This window comes from Bufo bufo, chromosome 3 (genome assembly GCF_905171765.1).
Source record: "Bufo bufo chromosome 3, aBufBuf1.1, whole genome shotgun sequence".
Taxonomy (NCBI): domain Eukaryota; kingdom Metazoa; phylum Chordata; class Amphibia; order Anura; family Bufonidae; genus Bufo; species Bufo bufo.
In genome coordinates, this window is record NC_053391.1 from 642621109 (window position 1) to 642643508 (window position 22400).

The window sequence follows — 22400 nt, forward strand, 5'->3', positions numbered from 1 at the left end:
CCAATCAGTCTGGTCCGAAAAGAAAGCGGCGCTTGCAGTAACGCCGCAGCCTTCGCCAGCTTTTCCTAGGCCGAGTGACTATTTGTTCATTGGTCCACATGGCCTAGGCGCCAGTGGGGATGGAGCTGCAGTACCAGCACAGCCACTATAAAATGTACGGCGCTCTGCTTGTAAGTCGGGAGAAGGCATCTCAAACAGCTGATCGGGGGGTCCCCGGTGTCAGACGCCCACCGATTAGGGTCCATTCACAACGTCCGTGTGGTGTGTTTTGCGGACTGCACATCGCCAGCTCTCAATAGAAAATGTCTATTCGTGTCCGCATTTGCGGACAAGAATAGGACATGTTCTATTTTTTCGGAAACGGAATTGCGGACCCGGAAGTGCGGATCGGCAATTCCGATCCGGGCAGCACATCATGCTGCCCCATAGAAATGAATGGGTCCACAATTCCGTTCCGCAAAATGCGGAACGGAATTGTGGACGTGTGAATGGACCCTGAGATACTCATGACCTATCATCGGAAAACCCTTTTAAAATGACATTTTAAAGAGGACCTGTCTCCTCTCCTGACATGTCTGGCTTAGTAACTACTTGCGTCCCACATGTAATAACCATTCTGGAGCATCTATTCTTATGACTCTGTGTTGTGCCATTCCTTTATTATTCCTGTTAGAAGTTATGAATGAGTTACTAGCAGTTTGCAAAAAGGTCCAGATGGGTGTTACCATTTGTGGTTGTGTCCCTGCACAGTCTGACACTGGCAGAGTCAGAATGTGCAGGAACAACCTTCATTGCAAACTGCTAGTAATTCATTCATAACTTCTAACAGGAATAATAAAGGAACGTCCCAACACAGTCATAAGAATAGATGCTCCAGAATGATTACATGGGGAATGCAAGTAGTTACTACAACAGACCTGTCAGGAGAGGCGAGAGGTCTTCTTTAAGCTTTTCACCTCTCCCTTTACTTAGGGCAAAGTTTTACCCTATGTAAACATATATTACCGCACTGCGGCATTTACCGCTGTTCCGTAATAAATAGTTCTTCCTGAGGGACTGAGCTGAAGTCTGTCATGGTCTCCATTGATATAATATGGGTGGTGTAAGTGGCTTCTGTAATTTGATGGAATAGTAGTGTATTTACCAATTTTGATTGGGGGGGTGCGGCAAAGACCTCCTTTGCTTCCCCTGCACATGCCGCAGGGGGGCTCATCCATCACATACAGCCTAGACCACTTATACTACAGTATCAGGCCGTATTCAGAGAGGTAGTGAAGGCAAGACATGATGTGTAAGGACAAGTGGCAGGTGCCGGGAGCCGGGAGAAGTGCTTAATGCAGGGCAGCTCCCGAGGTGGCGTGATGTCAGCGTTCTGCTTACTCTTATATGACATGCGGCATATTTTACCAAGGACGGTATATCTTATTCTTTTCTGTAACAAGGTGGCAGAACATACAGGCCCTGATTTATCACAGACCTTCACCTCCAGAATTTCTGGCTTACAAAAAGTCGGCTTCGGGCGACGTTTTAGGTTTTCCTTCGCGAAAAAAATGTCGTGACTTTTTTGCATTTTACACCATGGAACTCCAGTTATTGGAAATATGGGATTGGGAAAGTAAGTGTGGTTAGCTATCTTCAGGAAGGGTCCTCAGTAATCTGGTGGGGGTCTCGTCACCAGGGCCCCCGCCGTTCCACTTTTTGAGAAGGCAATGTACGACGCTGTGCTTGGTAAGCTGTAAGACCGCGGCGCTCATTGGAGCACTGCAGCCGCCTTTTTAAACAGCAGATCGACGTGGCGGTTGGGTGTGGGACTCCCACCAATCAGATATTAATGACCTTTCCTGAGGCTGGGTGATCAATTTTAAACACATAGAAAACCCCTTTAATGGGACCACCCCTTTAAAGGGTCACCCAGAATTTTCAAATTAGAGGTTGCCCTGCTCGATCAGCTGTAATATGTGAATCCAGCAGTCATATTCCCCTGCAGCTCCCCCACAGGAGAAATTAGGTATTACATGATTGCCTCTGAAATCAATGGGCGGTCCATGTAATCCTTGGATGTGTGAGGTCCTCCAGAGCAAATACGCCATTCACTGTGGCCAGGACATGAGGGACCTGAGCAGGTGAATTACCAGTGGGGCGTCTGAAAATGGGTTTTCTAAATTCATTGGAATGTTCCTAGAATTACTTCTTCACAGCTCCACATGTAAAATACATCATGTAGTATTTCATGCCACGAATACCTGAGAGAACACCTGCTGCGTACCTCACCACGTACGGAAAATCTGCAGAGAGGACCTGCCTGCATTAGTTTTAACCCCTAGACCCTGTCCGTTTCCAGATTTGCCTTGGGAAATACATTCACTGCGATACTAACATTTCCCTCTAATTCTGGCCATTGTGCAGACCGGCAGGTCCTCTCTGCAGATCTTCCGTACGTGGTGGGGTATGCAGCAGGTGTTCTCTCGGGTTGGGTGTACGGCCTGCAGGCCGCATACATTGTGATGAGGAAGTGGACGCCGCGCTGAGTAACTTCCCTTACGTCGTTTGTTTGCATGACTTGACCAATATTGTATTTGTTCTTTGGCAGTGGCCCGTCTTGTCTCTGACTTGTTCCCCTGTTCTGCTGCTCAGGTGACAACTCCCAAAATGAGAGATCTGCCTATGACAATAGTGACTTGTAAACCGTGATTAACCACTTCACTTCTGGATTGCGTCCACTATGATGTGCATACAGCACTCTCGTAGTGAAGTGTTGCTGGCTGGCACATAATTAAATGTCGGTTTCCATTTTTGACAAAGGTCCTCCTTACATAATGCCCGCCGTCTGACTACCATGTAAATGCTGCGGACATGAGCTTTAAAGGGAACCTGTCATCAACTTTATGCTGATCTCACTGAGGGCAGTATAATACAGTGACAGAAATGCTGATGTCAGCGGTGTGTCACTCATCAGCTAAATGTAAGTGGTTGCCGAGAACCAGCATCATAATCATTACAGCCCGGGCCTGGAGAAGAGTCCAATCTACCTGAGAAGAGTCCTGGTTATTCCTAATTTCCTGCTCTCCCCCATCTGCTGATGATTGGCAGTTCTCTCCTAGAGAGAAAGGGAGAAAACTAGGTAGAAGACTGTCAGTCATCAGCAGGTGGGCAGGAGAGCAGGAAATTATGAATATCCAGGACTCTTCTCAGGTGGCCGGGACTCTTTTCCAGGCCCAGTCTGTAATGATTATGATGCTGGTTCTCGGCAACCACTTACTTTTAGCTCATGTGTGACAGACCGCTGACATCAGCATTTCTGTCACTGTATTATGCTGTGCTCAGTGAGATCAGCATAAAGCTGATGGCAGGTTCTCTTTAAGGGCATCGCAGCGCAGTGAGGCAAGACCCCAACTATTCTAAACATGGATAGGACATCTAGAATTGGTTTTCTATGCCAGACAACCCTACAGGTGGGAAGTATGTTTGCTTAGAGAAGGCCCTGAGGGGGCGGTGCATGACACAGCGGTCAGCTGTCACACCCTGACCCCCCAGGCTTTGTGCTTCGGGAAAAACCTTCACAAGCCAAGAATTTTCTTTTTTGACAAATATATAATCTATATGAGAAATATGTTAAGGTTATATTGGTCTGATTAGTTTAAGTGCGGTATATAGGTTTATTGTAAAGCCCTGTTTGAAAGGAAAAATCTGAATGTGACTATTGTAGATATTAATGGGTCATTTTTCTTTTTATTACAGTCACAATAAATTCGAACACTGAAAAAGGTAAGTTTCATTCACCAGTTTTATGTATTTTAGGTATATTATGTACAGTAATTATTCTGATCTATTGGGAGACTGAAATGACAAGTCAAATCCTGAATTTTTTGCTCTGTCAAGGTGGCCGTAGTTATGAGTTCTCATCCCCATTAATTTTTAGGATCACCACAGCTAAATGTGCTTGTTACCAAAGTCGGGGGACAGGGGCAGATTAAGGCTACCATGGGTCATGGGTGGTATAAAGATGGATATATTAACAGAACCAAGCTTACTGTATAGATCCGGTAACAGAACCAAGATTACTGCATAGATCCGGTAACAGAACCAGGATTACTGCATAGATACGGTAACAGAACCAAGCTTACTGCATAGATACGGTAACAGAACCAAGCTTACTGCATAGATCCGGTAACAGAACCAGGCTTACTGTATAGATCCGGTAACAGAACCAGGCTTACTGCATAGATACGGTAACAGAACCAAGCTTACTGCATAGATCCGGTAACAGAACCAAGCTTACTGTATAGATCCGGTAACAGAACCAAGCTTACTGTATAGATACGGTAACAGAACCAAGCTTACTGCATAGATACGGTAACAGAACCAAGCTTACTGCATAGATCCGGTAACAGAACCAAGCTTACTGTATAGATCCGGTAACAGAACCAAGATTACTGCATAGATCCGGTAACAGAACCAAGCTTACTGCATAGATACGGTAACAGAACCAAGCTTACTGTATAGATACGGTAACAGAACCAAGCTTACTGTATAGATACGGTAACAGAACCAAGCTTACTGTATAGATCCGGTAACAGAACCAGGATTACTGCATAGATACGGTAACAGAACCAAGCTTACTGCATAGATCCGGTAACAGAACCAGGCTTACTGCATAGATACGGTAACAGAACCAAGCTTACTGCATAGATCCGGTAACAGAACCAAGATTACTGCATAGATCCGGTAACAGAACCAGGCTTACTGCATAGATCCGGTAACAGAACCAGGCTTACTGCATAGATCCGGTAACAGAACCAGGCTTACTGTATAGATAACCAAGAAAATCACATTAAAAGCTTTGCCCGAGCTATAAAGTCATCCCTTATCCACACAATCCCTTGTGTAAGTATCTGCTCAGTGGGGGTCTTACTGCTGGGACCCCACCAGTCACAAGAATGAGAGTTTTGAGCTCCCTGAATAAATGGAGCAAAGTTTAAGCCTGCGTCATTCATCCACGTCCTGGCCAACATGCACCTATCCCTGCAAGATCAGAAAACTCGGACAGACCAAAAATCTCCTTAGTCCAGGTGCCAATAAGCATATGGGTCAGAGTTGCACGGCTCGGTACAGCACGCCGCCATGATAACGGCATGTTAACGCGCCGTGTACCTCGGTCTCCATCACATGATTTTCTTCCACAAAGCATATTTCCAGTTTCCGAATAGCTGCATTTAACATTTTGGATTCGGGTAAATTTGTATAATGTCCATATTTCCTAGCATGGCCTTTGTTTATACTGACGTCAATATATATAAAAAACGGACGAGCTAAAGGTGTTTACTGTGACAAGATCTATTTTACTGACTGTTTTTTAATTATATATTATTTTTTTTTGCCTTTATAGTTATCTACCTGGTGTTTTTTCACATGTTTTTTATAATGTTTGTGTGGTCCTACTGGAAGACTATATTTTCCTGTCCAGCTAATCCATCCAAAGAGGTAAGGTCCAAGCAATCGGTATGACTGTGTGGTCTTGACTGAATTTGTGGAGTGCAAGTGCAGCTCCCATAGAAGTGAATGGAGAGAGACAATGCTACAGCCAGTAAACAGGGCCCCATTCTGGAGATAGGTACAGGTCCAAGAGGTGGGACCCTTTTAAATTACACTGATGTAAAATGCAATTCCTTCTGTTTGTTTCATAAAGTTCCCCAGTATATTAAGGTCAATTAAATCTCTGTCTCCTGACGTAGCGGCCGAGGGTGCCGTCTCCTGGCGTAGCGGCCGAGGGTGCCGTCTCCTGGCGTAGCGGCCGAGGGTGCCGTCTCCTGGCGTAGCGGCCGAGGGTGCCGTCTCCTGGCGTAGCGGCCGAGGGTGCCGTCTCCTGGCGTAGCGGCCGAGGGTGCCGTCTCCTGGCGTAGCGGCCGAGGGTGCCGTCTCCTGACTGTACACAGGGCCCATTATAGGCTATGGAATTTGAGTAAAATGTTAGTTATTAAAACTGATCTGTTTGTCTTCTCTGATCCTCACCATTCACTCAACCATTTTTATTTATTTTTTTACTCGTTTTATTGAAGTATAAAGGTGCAAAAGTGAATTACATGACATATTTCACATGACCATAAATTCAGCAAATGAGAATGCAAAATCAACACACTTATTGACATAAAACAATAAAGAACAAACAATAAATCCGTGGTACATGGTTCTTGATGATTTCCCCCTGAACGCAGCAGGGTTTCTGACACATGTTAGAGCTATTCCTGAACATCATTACACGTGGCATCTCAGGGACCTTTTCTCGGGTGACCATTGTTTACAGATGTACTCCATATCTCCTATCAAAACTTGCACATATATATAAATATGGGATCTTATCGAGAATTTAACGTATTAGTGGACGCACACCACTCCCCCCACACTTTCTGAAATTTCTGAGGGCACCCCCTATGTATGTAAACTACTTTTTCTAGAGGAATTATCTGGTTGACTACCTGTTTCCAGTGGTTTAAATTAGTCATCCTATCAGCCATCCATCTAAGAGCTATCGCCTTCCTAGCAAGGAATAAAGTTTCTTCCAGGAATATCCTGTGGTGATGAGACCACTGCTCCTCGTCTACAATTCCCAGTAAACACATCTTGGGACAAAGAGGGACATTTCCTGGTACTAAATCTGACAATAATGATGTCACATCTTGCCAGAATTTTTGCATATGTCTACATTCCCACAACATGTGCCAGAAGTTGGCATTGGCCTGATGACATCTGAGGCAGTTACTGTTCTCCATTCTACCCATTCTGAATAACCTGCTAGGGGTGAGATGACTCCTGTGAAGGATATGCAACTGTATCATCTTATTATTAGCCGAGGGAGAGACTCTTGTAGGAGCTGCGAGGGCCTCAGCCCATTCTGTCTCGGAAAGGGATGGGATGCATTCCCTCCATTTGTCTTCTACGGTCAGAGGGGACGTGCTCATTTTCGTGGTTAGGAGGTATGTGTAGATAGCTGATATGAGGCCTCTAGGGCCCTGAGTGGACAACACTCCAATTAGTGGATAATTGGAGATCTTTCTGGAGCCCCTATCAAACTGTGCAGAGAGGGCATGTCTAATCTGGAGGTATCTGAACAACATATTCCTCGGAACTTCATATTTGTCTTGGAGTTGAGAGAATGACCTCATAGATCCTCCCTCATATAAATCTGCTAGGGTCTGTATCCCATGTACCTTCCACAATGCAGCGCCCTCATGTCGACTCAAATGCCGAAACATAGGGTTCTCCCAGAGGGGTATTGTGTCTGGCAGGTCATTATAGGACTTAAGCTTAGCTGCTTCCTAAACCTGATGGGCCAGTCTATGTAATAGAAGGGCTCGTCCATGGAACAGACTAATATCTTCCAGCACTGGCCATAGAGAATGGATCTGCAAGATATATTGCAGATAAAATTCTGCATTGGGGAGGGTCTGCGAGGAAACCCAGGTTGTAAGGTAACGTAACTGACCTGCTAGGAAATACAGGAACAGGTCCGGGAGTGCTGCTTTCCCCTGCAGCTTGGGCATCTGCAAAGTACGGAGCGCCAATTTCCTTCTAGCCGCCCCCCAAATGAAGGTTGACATCGTGGAGTGACATCGGCAGAAGGACCATCTTTATGAGGTTCAGGCGCCCCATCAACGAAATTGGAAGGGATTGCCATGCCGCAAATTTCTTAGCGAATATAGAGATTAAAGGCTCCGTATTCAAAGTGTATGCTAATGGTGGGTCTCTGGTTATTATGATTCCTAGGTATTTAAACCGGTCTACCACTGGGAGATTGCAATATGTCCTAGGCCAGTGATGGCTAACCTTGGCACTCCAGCTGTGGTGAAACTACGACTCCCAGCATACTCCATTTATTTCTATAGAGTTCTGAGAGCAGTAAAGCAAGGGGGGCATCTTGGGAGTTGTAGTTTTACCACAGCTGGAGTGCCAAGGTTAGCCATTACTGTCCTAGGCCAACTTTCAGGTTTAAGGGGCATCAGAGCCGACTTAGACCAATTAATATGCAATCCAGAAAATCGGCCAAAGGTTTCAATTAGCTCAAACGCTCTGGGCAACGACTGATCCGCCCTATCCATAAAAAGGATCAGATCGTCGGCGTATAATCCGACTCTGTCCTCTCTACCACCCAAGGAAACTCCACTGTAAAACCCATCCTGTCTCAGTCTAAGTGCTAAATGCTCTATTGCCACTGCAAACAGGAGGGGCGACAGGGGGCACCCTTGCCTTGTTCCCCTACCAAGATCAAACCGACCTGAGTGTCAACCGTTTACCAGTATGTTCGCTTTAGGATGCTTATATAACATTCGTACCCACTGGGCAAATACTGGCCCGAAGCCGAAACGGTTTAGTGCCTCCAGTAGATACGGCCATTCTACCGAATCTAAGGCTTTGGCCGTGTCTAAGGATGCCACAACTCACGGCTTGTCCAAAGCTTTACCTATTTGCGTGATAACCTGCGCTCTCCTGATGTTAGTCGATGTAGATCTCCCCGGTATGAATCCGGACTGATCCGGGTGTACAATAGATGCTATTACCCTATTCAATCTATTGGCAATTATTTTCGTGAGTACCTTATAATCAAGATTTAACAAGGAGATGGGTCTGTACGATCCACATTCTAAAGGGTCCTTGTCTGGTTTCAGGATGACCACTATGGTGGCATCATAAAATGAGTCTGGCAGTCTCTGTTGTGTCTTTGCCATTTGTAGCATCTTTTTTATTCTCGGGGCCAGAATGTCACCATATCTATTGTACAGCTCGATCAGAATGCCGTCAGGGCCGGGTGCCTTTCCAGTTGCGAGTCCCCGCATTGCCTCTTGTATCTCCTCTAATGTAAAATCCCCCTCTAGCATTTCCCTATCCTCATCACACAGTTAGGGATGTGTCACTTCCTGCAAATATATTTTAAGTTCTTGAGGAGAATAATGTATCACTGAGCTATACAGTTCCTGATAGAATTCCTGGAACCTAGCAAGGATCCCCGGTGACGTTTCTATTATCCCTCGAATACGTATAACTGGAGGGGCTGAGGAGTTGTTCCGGGCAATGTGAGCCAATAGCTTACCTGCCTCACCTCCCTGCTCAAAGGATTGCTGTTTGAGGAAGAAAAGCTTACAATCGCTCTTCTCCTGCAAGTGCTGCATGTACTGCCTTCCCTTAAGGAGCCATTCTAGCCTATTAGATTCAGTGGGATTCCCAGTAAAAGCATTCTCAGCCCCCCTGCAGGACTCCTGAAGCTCTACTTCCCTTCGGTGGGTCTCTTTTAATAAATGCTATGGATGATTTAATGCATCCTCTTAAGTAAGCTTTTAACGTTTCCCAGATTAGTAACTCATCTGTTGTATCTCCCTGTACCTCAAAAAACAGAGTTGATCCGGTCATTAGATCCCATGAGGGTGAGTCAGAGGGATGTATACCCATCTTGTTCCCCCTCGCCAGGCCGTCCGTCAATAAAAGCTTCGCTAACAGCGGTGCGTGGTCAGAGGGCCCCTGCGGACAGTACTCAATACTCTCCAGCTCAGTAAGGGTCAGTGCGTTCCCCATGATGTAATCTATCCTGGACAATGCACCTCGTGAAGGCGTGAAGCAAGAGTTCTGCACCGTTAGGGGATGTCTTCCCCGCCATAAATCAAGCCATCCCATCTCAGTGGCCACCTTTTAAGAGCACTGAAGTTGGAGTAACCGCTATTTCGTCCCTGGCCGTACTCCGGAAGCGGTCTAGGTCTGGGTTCATATTAAAGTCCCCCATACATATTAATCTGATATTCGGGTATTGCACTATAAAGCCCACTACAGCCTGCAATACTGATGTACTGGCTGGCGGAGGGTTATATACATTAATGATGACATATGGAGTGCAGTTGACATATGCATATACAAATATGTACCGTCCGTCAGGATCCACTACAAGCCTCTGCATCTCCCTCCTCAGGCAGCCATGTCCTAAGACTGCTACCCCTCTAGAATACGAGTTCCCATATGCATTGGCGCTCCACTGTACCCACGGCTTCTTAATTCTGGTGCCTGTCTCTGGCGTTAAGTGGGTTTCCTGTAAACCAAGGATATGTGGAGCAAGCTGACGCACATGCGAAAACACCGCAATCCTTTTCCTAGGACCTCCCAGTCCTCACATTCCACGACATGACCGTTAGCCCCGCCATGTTATCTTAAATCCCATAGATTGCATAAGTATTACTCCTCTAAATAGAATTCCTGATCTCCTATCTCTGCCACCCAAACTATATATCTGCATCATTCCTTGCCAGGAAATGTTGAAGTACCACCATAACAGACATATATAAACATAAGAAAACTTAACGTTAGGAAGATCAGATAAAAATACTGAACAGACTCAGGGCCTGCTTCATTCATGGCCATATATTCGGGGACCTGCACGGTGTATGTAGGTGTTATCCCAGTGCAGGTGATCGCCGGGTGAGTCCCGGAGCCATGTGTTAACAAACAGACAAATAACAACTATTCTGAATGCAGCATAAAAACGTTATAGGTAACTGATTACTCCGCATATCTCTAACAGGGGACCATAGTATGTATACGATACCCAGGGTATATCTCTATGAACGGAGTTCAGCTTTAAAGTGACAAAACGTCTTTCTCAAGTCGGCTTGAAGCAGGGAGATGGAATGTAGAGCAAGTGGCTCCTCGGATTAGTGTCTTGGTCTGCTGGCTACCCATTCATCAGCCTCCCCCGGGTCATTGAAAAATACGGATTTCCCGCCATCCACAATTCGGAGCCGGGCAGGGTACGGCATGGAGTACTGGATATTCAACTCTTGGAGCTTCCTCTTGACCGCCACAAAGGTGGATCTCTTTTTCTGTAACTCCGCCGAAAAATCAGGGAACAGTGAAATCCTGGAGTTATTATAAGAAATGTCCTGCGCGGTTCTGGCCAGGTTAAGTAACAGATCTCTAGCCTTCCAGTTCAGGGGTCTGGAGGGAGCGCCTGGGGGAGGAGGTCTTGCCGGGACTCTGTGAGCCCTCTCCACGGCGTATGTCGCCGAAAACGCGGCCCCAGGGAACGTGGTCTTAAACCACTTTTCTATGAAGGTCGCCGGATCCACTCCTTCTGCCCTTTCTGAGAGGCCTAGGATTCGGACATTGTTACGTCTGGATCTGTTCTCCAGATCATCGCATTTCTGCTGCCATAAATGTACTTTCTTCTCCAGATCCGACAGCTTAGCTTGCATCAGTCGGGTAATGTCTTCCAGCTCTGAAACCCTGTGCTCCGTCTGTCTCGCCGTCTCCCTCAGCTGCTGCACGTCGTGTCTGAGGAGCCCGACATCCACCTTTTACCTCCTCGATTTTACTTGTGAGAGAGGTCTGGCAAAAAGATATAGCAGTCATCAACTGCTCATGGGCTACCTTAGGCGAGAGTTCGGGTACTTCCTCGCTATTAGGGTCTTGCTGCACATTCGGATTACCACGAGTCGCCGGGGCGCGGGGGTTAGACGGGGATGCGGCGCCATGTTGATTCTCGGCTCTGGCATATTCTTTGAGCTGCTCCACCGCCGCTTGCGCCTTGCTTGGGCTCATTTTACTCCTGCGGGTGGTCCCCCTCCTCTTCTGCACCTGCCACTCTTATTTTTGCGGCGGTTTGTCAGTCAGGATAAAGGAGGATTTTGATCGGGACTCAGAGCGACACTCAGAAGCATGCGATCATACCGGAAGTTGGCGAAGCCCCCTCTCTCAACCATCTTGGTGCCCATCAGACTCATCTCCTACCGTGCAGGCGCTAGTATTATAGAGCAGTTATAGGAGATTTCCAGTTTCATTTCGGTAAAGCAGCAGCTTACAATGAAGTTCCTGTAACCGAATATACAATGGCCCACATTTGCTAAGCAGATTGCACCAGTTCTTAGTGTAAACTTAAGCAAAAAAAGTCAAAAGTCCCATGACAAATTGGGACTTTTCTTGAAACACCTCAGCTTTCACAAATTCAGTGGGTGCCAGAAAAAAACACAGTAGCAGAAGGCTTCGTCCACCCTTTAGTGGCCGTGCCACCATACTGCAGCTATTTGAGTGAATGGGAGCTCAGCTGCAGTACCCCAGAACGGCCACTGCACAGTGCCCAGCACCCTCTGCATCCAGCTTTGTCCAAGGTTTAGCTGATCGGTTGGGGTGCCAGGTGTTGGACCATCACTGATCTGATATTGATGATCGATATGGAGGTTAGGTCATCCATATCTAAAGAGTGGAAAGCCCCTTTAATTCTCCACAATTACATTCACAGACTGTCCTGTTAAAGGGTTTGTCTACAGGATAGAGGATAAGTGTCTGGTCGGTGGGGGTCCTGCTGCCGATCACGATAGCAGGTCCGTGCTATCCAGTTTGAATTTAGCGGTGGTCACGCATGCACGCTCCACTGCTTAGGCTCTATAAGTATGGTGGAGATGGATGAGCCTTGTACTCTATCTTCCTGTAGTCCCAATAGAGTTAAATGGAGTGTCAGCCATGAGGAGCACAAGCCCACCTGTTGTGATTGGTGGGGGCTCCAGCAGTCAAAACCCCCGCCAATTACACGCATAACCCCTTCTTGTGGATAGGAGAGAAGTTCTCTTAATGTGACAACCCTTCTAAATCGCTGTTCTGTTTTTTTACGTAAATGAGACAGTTTCCATTCCATGACATCGAGCCGTGATTGTAACAAGGGGAAGAAGCCGAAACGCAAAGGGGGAGATTTAGGAAACGATCTAAAAGAAGTCTTTTTTTTTTTTTCTTATAGGGACCAATCACAGCTCAGATTCTGCCTTTGAACAATGAACGATGCGCTGTGATAGGTTAAGTTCCACATTGGGGTCATATTTAGACACTTGTATAGGGGCAGTATTTAGGCATTTTATGGCGGAGTTATTTGGGCATTGGATTAACAACTAAAACTGTATAAAATAGTGAGTACGGTGGGGTCTGCTGTACTAGTGACCCATTTTCCGTAAAACCTCACAACCTCCTCCCACTGTTTCTGATGGTAGCTGTCAGTCTGTAACGGGATTGCCTAGAGATATTTTAACTGTAGGTTATAGTGTATCGAAGGTGTAAACCTGCGTCCCTCCACAGGAAAATGGTGAATAGATGGAGATCTGTGTAAATCCTGGAAGCTGCCATGTAGGTGCCATCCTAGCTTCCCATGCCAGCGTGTGCAGGCCATGCCTCCTGTGTGAGCAGCGGGTGCTGCTGTTGACGTCATCTGTTTGCCTGTCTAATGTTCCCCTGTGTCTTTTTACTTTAGTTCTGTTTGTCCAAGTCTGACAAGGAATTGTACGAGAAGGAGGAGAGGCAAGAATTCCAGCGGGAAATCCTCAAAAGAGCTGCCAAGGACTTGCCAATCTATACCATGACGGCTACGAAAGGTGAGGCAGTGACTCCTCACAGGGATTTTAAGTTGCCCTTTTATACCTTTTTATAATGTCACATGTCATTGACAGACTTGGGAACATCAAGGGAGAAGGATTAATAATTAGCTAGCCTCCGCATCCCGAAAGTCCCAGAGTAAACTGGGTAGGCCGCCGCCATTGAGAGGTGTCATCAGCCTGTGCTTACCTGCTCCATAGATCGGAGAAAAAAAATATGTAAACAGGTTTTTCACGACTCAACAAACGCACATAAATTGCACATAAGTCACCAGTAGAAGAAAGTTTGTAAAAAAAATTTCTATATATATATATATATATATATATATATATAATTTCGATCGGCTGCTCAGGAACCCAACCACTTGACGTTCCTCTTTTTGAAGACCCCACTTCCTCTGATGTCACCGATTTCCAGGCTGTGGATATGTCGGCCATAGGAACAATATGTGAAAAAAGACTTTTGTGTTGGCCCAATGTATAGGAAAGCCCAGTCTGATGGGCCAGCCTGACGAGGGCCAAGAGGACTCTCTTTTAGGTCTCAGTCAGGTGAATGAGGTCAGTTGTTGAGTTATCTCCTATACACAGCAGGTGGGGCTCCTTATATCCCTCAGAGTCCCCCGAAATGAGTGGAGCGGCAGGTCGGGCATGCACACTGCTGCTCCAATCATCTCTATGGGAGTTGTGGAAATAGGCGAGCACCGTACTCGGCCGTCTCCAGAACTCCCATAGAGGTGAATAGAGCGGCAGGGCACCTGCTCGACCTGCCGCTCCGTTAATTTCTGATGGACACCCATACTTGTGATGGTGGTTCCAGTAGTAGGATGTTAAACGATCAAAGTTATCCTCTATCCTGGGGATGGGGGATAACTTTTAAAAACGGGAATTCCTCTTTAAAGGTTATGTTCGGCCCCAGGCACATACACAGAATATAAGCCTGTTTATGTCACTAAGGACCGATGGGCAGTACTAGACGGGGACTGGGGAAGCCTAATACATTCTGTCCCTGACAGCCGTGGTGCCGGGCGGTTTGCATTCCTCGTGTCTTTGTGTATGTGGTGAGAATACACAGAGCCTTTCTGTGCGCCTGGCATTGAGCTGAATGGGCTGGTGTGTCCCCTTGTTACATCCGAGGAGCCGGGAAGGATGCTGGGAACATGTTCATGCATTATACAGAAGCCATGGCCATGAAATAATACCGCGGTAGTGCTAATTGTAAAACCCGTTCATTAGCAAATGCTGTTAGTGGTTTTTTAATAGGAGCCTGAACTAAATGTAGATTTCTGTTACACAGCGCATCGACCCATTTGGCAAGTCATCAGGGAGCTGAGCCCACGGAGGAGCCCTGCCTTTCTTAAAATATAGAGACGCCTGTCTATAGAGGCATCTACAGTAACAGGCGGCCATAGCGGCAGGACGTCCATTTAGGAACTAATGGAGATTTGCTGTTAAGGGGGATTTGAAAAAGAGGTCCTAGAAACAGCACCACTCCTGTCTTTGGGTTGTATTTGGTACTACAGGTCATGTCCATTCAAATTAATTGGAGTGAGCTGCAGTACCAGAAGTGAACCATGAACAGGTGTGGCGGTGTTTTGTATGGAGGAGGGGGGGGGCAGATTGTATTTTCTAAATCAATAACTGAAGATTACTACTGTCTGATGACTATAGACCTGTGGAAGCTCCGTTTCCGTTTCCCGGCTCCATCAATGCGATCAGAAAAAGGACTCGTGTACAGGACCATATTTTCGGTCCACATCTCATTTTTGCGGATCGGATGCGGACCCATTCATGTCCTGTCCATATCTGTATTTCTGTTCCCCAGCCTTGCAAAAAAAAAAAACACTATAGCCCATGTCCTATTCTTCTCTGGTTTTCAGACAAGGATAGGACATTTCAACAGGTGTATGAAAAGAAACTGTGGCGTGCACGGGGCCAGGATCCGCGATTTGTATGCTGCAGAACGGATACGGTTGTGTGCCTGTCCATATGCAGCCCAGATTAAAGAAGGTAGATGACCACGATCAATGAAGGGGGGTTACTGGTGTAGGGAGCTACTGAGTAAAAGGGGGTCCATTTGGGTAGACTGCCCCTTTAAGGGGACAACTTCCATATTGGCTGGCAAGAAACGCGCGCTTACTAGATTGTGTTATAGCCCTCTGGAAAAGGTAAATGCAGGCTGTACATTTTAGATAACTGACGGTCTAAACACTTGTTCGGCCAACAGTTTTCTCTTCTGATTCCCCCTCCCCATGTACATGCATGCTCAGTCCGGCCAAGTATTCAAGTGAGGAAAAAGCTACCAGACTAATCTGGATGTGGCGTACCTTCCAGAAGTAAAAGGATGAGGCATGTTGAAATCCAACAACCCCATGCTTATCTCCCCTGCCATCTGCCATCAGGGGCGGCCCCCCATACACATCAGCCGGCCGGACGGTCCTGGCTATATACATTGACGTACTTTCTGCCTGGCTTGAAATGTGAGTCTGTTATGACGGCAATCACAATGGAGCTGGCTCTTTCAGTGTGCACGCCCATACCCGTACAATATCCTGTATGATCGCTCAGCTGGGGAGCGTGTCTCTACATCAAGTGATTGCAGAACAGAGGGTCCAGTGTGCAAGTGTCACAGCTGCTGAGTGGAGGTGACAGAGGGGTTTCTACGATGTCCGTGAACCCAGACATAGCCGGTCTGTTGAAGCACCCATGCACAAAAACTAGCTGCTGACCGAGTATGCCCCTGTGAATGGGGTGCGTCTAAGAGTCATTCTGAGGCAACTATCAGAAACCAAGTTCCTAGGGATGCTCATGGGGCACATAATTATAATGATACAGTAGTGTAGGCAATGATCGGGTATAAGCCATTCGTGGAGCAGTGATAGCTGCATTTACATGGAGGAATAATCTACTCTGCATGGGGACGAATGATCACTACTGTGATCGTTCACCCCCGTGCAGATTGATTGCCAGCAGCACATACCTGCGATGATTTTATGTGCCGCCTTTCTCTTATGTCGTGCCAAAATCAAAACTTTATGGTGACTGGGGACACTCCATATCCAAAATCCTTACAGAATTTGTGTAAGAAGTGCCGACACACAATGATGATATAATTGCTACGTCACGGTTGAAATCAATCCAATCAGGCAGGAAATCCTGTCCTATTGTCTGTGCCATCCTTCTTCCCATCCTAAGCTCCTCTCCCAGGCTCTGGTATTTCAACAAGCCAAAGACCAAGAAGTTCGTGTTTGTGGCTAAAAGTGTGGCCCAAGCAGAGCCGGAGACGTACAGCACCCCCTAATAATACTAGGTGTGTAGAGTTCATACATGGAGGTCGTCCAGTGACGACCCCTGACAACCTCTGGTGTTTCTTCCTCATGTCATTTGCAGCTCCTTTATGCTTCTTCACTTGTGGATCCAAGTATCGGACTTAGAATATTGAATATCGTATCTGGTCTTGTTTGAAAGATAAGAATCTAGGATTTCATATGATACCAAGATCTAAGTTCTAGCTTTAATATTATGGTCGGGACAAGCCTTTGACACCATGATGTATTACATACATCACTGGCAGTGAAAGGGTTTAATAAAGAGGTTGTCCAAGTGCTTAAAGGATAACTGTCGTATATATATTTTTTGCAGTATTGGATTGTGGTGATTAATATCACCTTGGTGGCCCTATTTCAACTTTTCACTGTGTATTACCCCTTAATTCCACATTTTTGTTCCCTGTGCTGTCTACTTTTACCTGTGCTAGGCATGGTCCGTCTATAAAACGGAGCACGCAGCGTGCAGGGTCAGATTACTGACAGCCAGGGACTGTAAGTAAATGATTAAAGCCAGGTCCTCCCCTGCAGCTGATAACAGTGCCTGGGCCTGTCCCTGCGCTTGGCAGACGCTCCCTCACTCAGCAGAGCTGGAGAATGCAGAGTTGAGGCAGCGCAGACCAGGGAAGGGAGATCTGCCATCTGCTCAGTGTATAAATGAAAGCAACATGTGGTAAGAGGACCCCTCTGTGCTGCAGGAGATTAACCCTTTAGGGGGGAGGGCTCTGGTTACTGACACTTTTGGGGGCTATTGTTACTGGCTAGTGAGGGCAGGCGGGATTAGCCTCAGGGTGAGGGCAGTGGCGGCCATCTTAACTGAATAGTGAGATTGCAGTTTTATGCAGACTGGTTGCTAAGGGCTGAATCTTATTAAATATGAGGTAAGTCAGTCTAATGGTAACTGATTCTGGAATATCATGTTATTAGTAACTACATATATGAAAATTAAAATTCATGTCTAAATGTGACAGTTATCCTTTAATACTGATGATCCATCCTGAGGATAGGTCATCGGTATGTGATCAGTGGGGATCAGACGCCCAGCACCCCCACGTATTAGCTGCTTGAAGAGGCCATGGCTTATAAAGCACAGCACTGTCCATTGGGTAGCAGCTCGGCCCCATTCACTTGCATTGTGTAGAATGGGGGTCTCCTGAGCTGCCTGGTGATGCAGCCCCTTTTGCTGCCGCGGTACATGGGAGCTCACCATGCTGTGGGTCACAGGGGTGGGATATGCTTCTATCGGACATTAAAGGGGTTTACTGGTACTTGGATATTGATTGCCTGTCCTCAGGATACGTCATCAATATCAGATCGAGTGAATGAGAGCTGAGCCGCAGCGCGCCGACACTGGAAACTGCACGGTGGATGGAGCCCACTGTCTAGTTTAAGGCAGCGGCCCAAAACATGGGGGTGCGGGGTGTCAGACCCCGCCCCCCCCCCCTCCCAAATCTGATACTGCTAGCTAATCCTGAGATATCTGAGTACTGGAATACCCCTTTAAAGGCATTTGTACCTATGGTCCCATGTTCATATGTGCCCACATGTTACATATGCAAAATGAGCCTCTAGGAGCAATGGGGGCGTTGTTGTTGCACCTAGAGGCTCTGCACTCTCTGCAACTACCACACCCTCTGCACTTTGATAGGACTGGCAGTGGAAACGCTATCACACCTGGGCCTGTCATTCAGAATGGAGAGGGTGTTGGCAGTTGCAGAGAGGTGCAGAGATTTGGGGGGGGTCTGACACCCCGCAACCCCATGTTTTGGGCCGCTGCCTTAAACTAGACAGTGGGCTCCATCCACCGTGCAGTTTTCCAGTGTCGGCGTGCTGCGGCTCAGCTCTCATTCACTCGATCTGATATTGATGACGTATCCTGAGGACAGGATAAAATAACGTCTTCCTTTATAAAAAAAAAATGTTATTTCTTACAGTGGTATAGCAAATAATTGCACACACAAGGCTTCTTTCACAGCTGCTCTATACAGTACATTCCGGCCGGCCTTGTTACAGCCTTCATGCTGGGTTTTGTAAGGACAAAAAAAAAATAAGAAAATCTTTGGATGATACGCAGCATGTATGCCGAAACATGGCCCGATGGCCTTGGACCACCTTATAGTCAGAGAGCCTATAGCTGGTCGTATCCGGCTATACCCAATACTGTATACTCCTGTTCTTCTGCCAGAATGTGGATCTAAGGCCATGTTGTGAACCATCAGTCTGTTCCGGTGGAGGAACGTACTACCGGAGTTCACTGGCTGCCATGATGTCCCCCTTCCCCAGTGCCTACATGCCATCCACCATGTCCCCCACTCCCCCAGATCAGCCCCTCCATGCCAAATCACAGGTGTCCCCATTAAACCCTCCCCCCCCCCCACGCCAATAACTTTATACATGCCATTGCCAAATCTCAGGTGCCCCCATTTCCCCCCGCCCCACTGTTGCTGCTGGTAACTGTATACTTTCCTGGCAGTGCGCTGACACATGGAGTCCGCAGGAGACGCGTCTTTATCCCAGCATGCACTGGGACCTGATGTCACACACGGCGTCAGCCAGCGCGCTGACAATGTGTGAACGCAAGGCCCTGCAGCATGGTGCCGAGTCGGGAGGCCACGGAGCCGTGAGTGAGAAGCTTCACTTCACTCGCGCTCCGTGGTCATGGGATTTAAAACGATTTTTTTTTTGCCTCGATTAAATCGATGAATGGTTTCAGCCCCTAGTATGGAGCTCTGCCAGGCGGCCCTGTGTCGGCGAGTATATCAGTGGGTTTGCTTTTCATATCGATAGTGATTTCCTCTTTGAGATGACTTCTGTGATCGAAGAGCTCAGGCGGCAATAAACGGGCTGTGCCATCTTCTCTACCTTCTGTCCAGTACAGGAAGAGGGAAATCTCTGACAACCTAGTACACACGAAGCCCATCTATTGATCTTTGTCAAATATTAATCTTTACTATTTATTCTTCTTCTGAATCTAGCAATCCGATACTGTGAGAGATGCCAGCTGATTAAACCCGACCGTGGCCACCACTGTTCAGCCTGCGATGTGTAAGTCATTGCATTACTTTATTTCGGTTGACCTATACCTCAGCGCTGTACACAGATTGTCACCTTTCCTATCTTCCCTGTCTTCAGTGCAGCTCATAATCAGTAATAATTATATCGCCAACTTATTCCGCAGAGTTCATGTACGAACAAAATCCTGCATGGCATTGATCACATAGGAGGAATGAGGGCCCTGTTCACAAGAGCTTACAGTCTATGAATCTGTATTTCTTATGAGGTCAGTTAGAGGGGTTGTCCAGGATTGCAAAAGCATGGCTGCTTTCTTGTAGGTAAAGCGCCACATCCGTGTGCAGGTTGTACATGGTAGTGCAGCACAGCCTGGTGCACATAGCTGAGCTGTAATACCAGACATAACCTAGGGACAGGGGTGGCTCTTACGCTTTTATCTAATCCTGGACAACCCCTTTAAGGCCATGGGCACACAATGTGTATTGCGCACAGCTTTTCAGTGTAGTAGTACACTACATGAGATTTTGAAAATCTCGTGCACACAGAGTGGAAATTTGGCCTGTGGGTCTGGATTTGAATTGGGCAAACCTGAAATGAGCAGCTTGTCAATTGTCTGTGCGGATTTTCAGTGCAGATTGTACCCTTTGCAATGGAAAGCGTGAGCTCCGGGGAAAATCAGCGTCCGGACCCACAGCAAAATCTGAAGTAACATGTGGATTTTAGCTTGGAAAATCCATATGAGGTCCCGTGGGGCTGCCGTGCCTGTGTTGAGGACCGCAAACAGTGGGTCTGTAAAACGCTCCACATCAGGGTGCGGATCCATTGACTTTAATGGGCCTGCAATCCTTAATATGTGATGAAGGATATGGAGACACGGACCCGGAAACATGCCGGAAGGCCTTCCATGTGCTTCCGGGTCCATGCCTCGACACCACGAAAGGTAGAACATGTCCTATCTTTCACCACATCTTGGGGCTCACTGACCCATTGAGGTCAAGGGGTTCGCACTGCGATGCAGAGTGCACAGGCCCCGTGGTAGTTGGAATGGGGCCTAAACTACATGCTGCATGCATGCACCCTTACAGGTATTGATGGGTTATCTATATTAGATCGGTGGGGGTCTGACTTCTGGCACCCCCTCAGCTATTTGAAGAGGTTGCAGCCCTTCAAACAGCGGGTCGGCAGTGGTGCTGGGATCAGACCCCCAGCGGTCTGATATAGATAACCTATCCTAAGGACAGGTCATCAATATCTTTGCACTGCACAAACCCCTTAAATGTATCAGTTGGTGGAACCCAGAGAAACATAAGAATACAATAGAATCTCCATTCAGATATTGTCCTTGGTCGCACTGGAACCCAGGGCCACATTTCCATTCAAATAGATAGGAGGTTTGATACCGGCCATTACTAATCTTTTATATTTGCAAACTCATAATGGATATTAAATGACTCCCTGCAGAATACACAATGAAGCTGAAGCTGGGACAGAGCTGTATTAATAACTCACTTATGAAAGAGCATCCGGAACAATGTTCTTTTCTGTGAAATAAAAGGGATGTTAGAAGCTGATGCCGAGTTTCCTGACCCCTGTGAAAGCACTCAGCCTCGTTCATATCCAGGGTCCCTGAGGCACGGTGGTTTTAGGTGGAGAGAAGATTGTCCATTAGAAGGGCGAGGTATACGTACAGTATGTCCTGATGTGCACCAGCACAGTGCCTTAAAGAGAAAATAATCTACCGTTTACATCCGATTCGATTTATATTCCACACATTTTTAAAGAATTATTTAGACACTTCCTGACAGGATTACAATACCAGATAACACCTGTATCTGTAGATAACACAGGATCATGCCATTCCCAATAGGTCATGATGACCGCTCCTCCCTGAACAGGTCACAGAGCATGCCCACGATACTCTCCCATAGAAGTCATCTCCCTGCTGAAAAGCATATCTCTGAATGTTCAGGCAGGATGGCCGCCCCCAAAATCATGTCCTGAAAATGAAATAAATGTACTGTCTGAAAATGAGAACGGATTGACATTTTTAGAACTTCATCAGACGTCTGACATTTTGTGTTTGGGGTGCTTCTGAACGATACATTGAATGAATGTGGGGGTCTATGCTTGTATGCTTCCAGGTGTAAAAAGCGGACAGCCCCTTTAAAAAAAAAGGGACCGGTCAGCTCTCCTGGTCATGTCTGATTTTAAGGAAATTATTGCATCCTCCATAATATAACCGTTCCAAAGCATCTTTCTTTGAACTCTACATTGTGCCGCTCCTCTGTTATTCCTCCTAGCAGTCTGTGAATAAATTTGCATCTGGGTTGTAACCAGTTTTTTGGACTGTGCAGGGACACAGCCCTCTGACATAGGAAATGGTAACATACATCACAAGGAGGAGAAACAGAGGAACAGGACGATGCAGAGTATTAGGCCTCATGCACACGGCCGTTGTTGTGGTCCGCATCCGAGCCGCATTTTTTGCGGCTCAGGTGCGGACCTATTTACTTCAATGGGGCCGCAAAAGATACGGACAGCACTCCGTGTGCTGTCCGCATCCGTTGCTCCGTTCCGTGGCCCTGCAAAAAAAATATAACATGTCCTATTCTTCTCCGTTTTGCGGACAAGAATAGGCATTTCTACAATAGGCCGCCCCATTCCGTTCTGCAAATTGCGG

General features: G+C 46.8%; 1 protein-coding gene across 1 annotated transcript in view; it reads left to right on the forward strand.

Moving 5' to 3' along the window:
- Window positions 1-22400, forward strand: part of ZDHHC20 (zinc finger DHHC-type palmitoyltransferase 20) — a 63891-nt gene that overhangs the window by 17482 nt on the left and 24009 nt on the right. Inside the window, 4 exon segments of the mRNA XM_040422452.1 lie at window positions 3739-3765; window positions 5387-5481; window positions 13265-13385; window positions 19684-19753. Coding sequence (XP_040278386.1) covers window positions 3739-3765; window positions 5387-5481; window positions 13265-13385; window positions 19684-19753 — 313 coding nt within the window.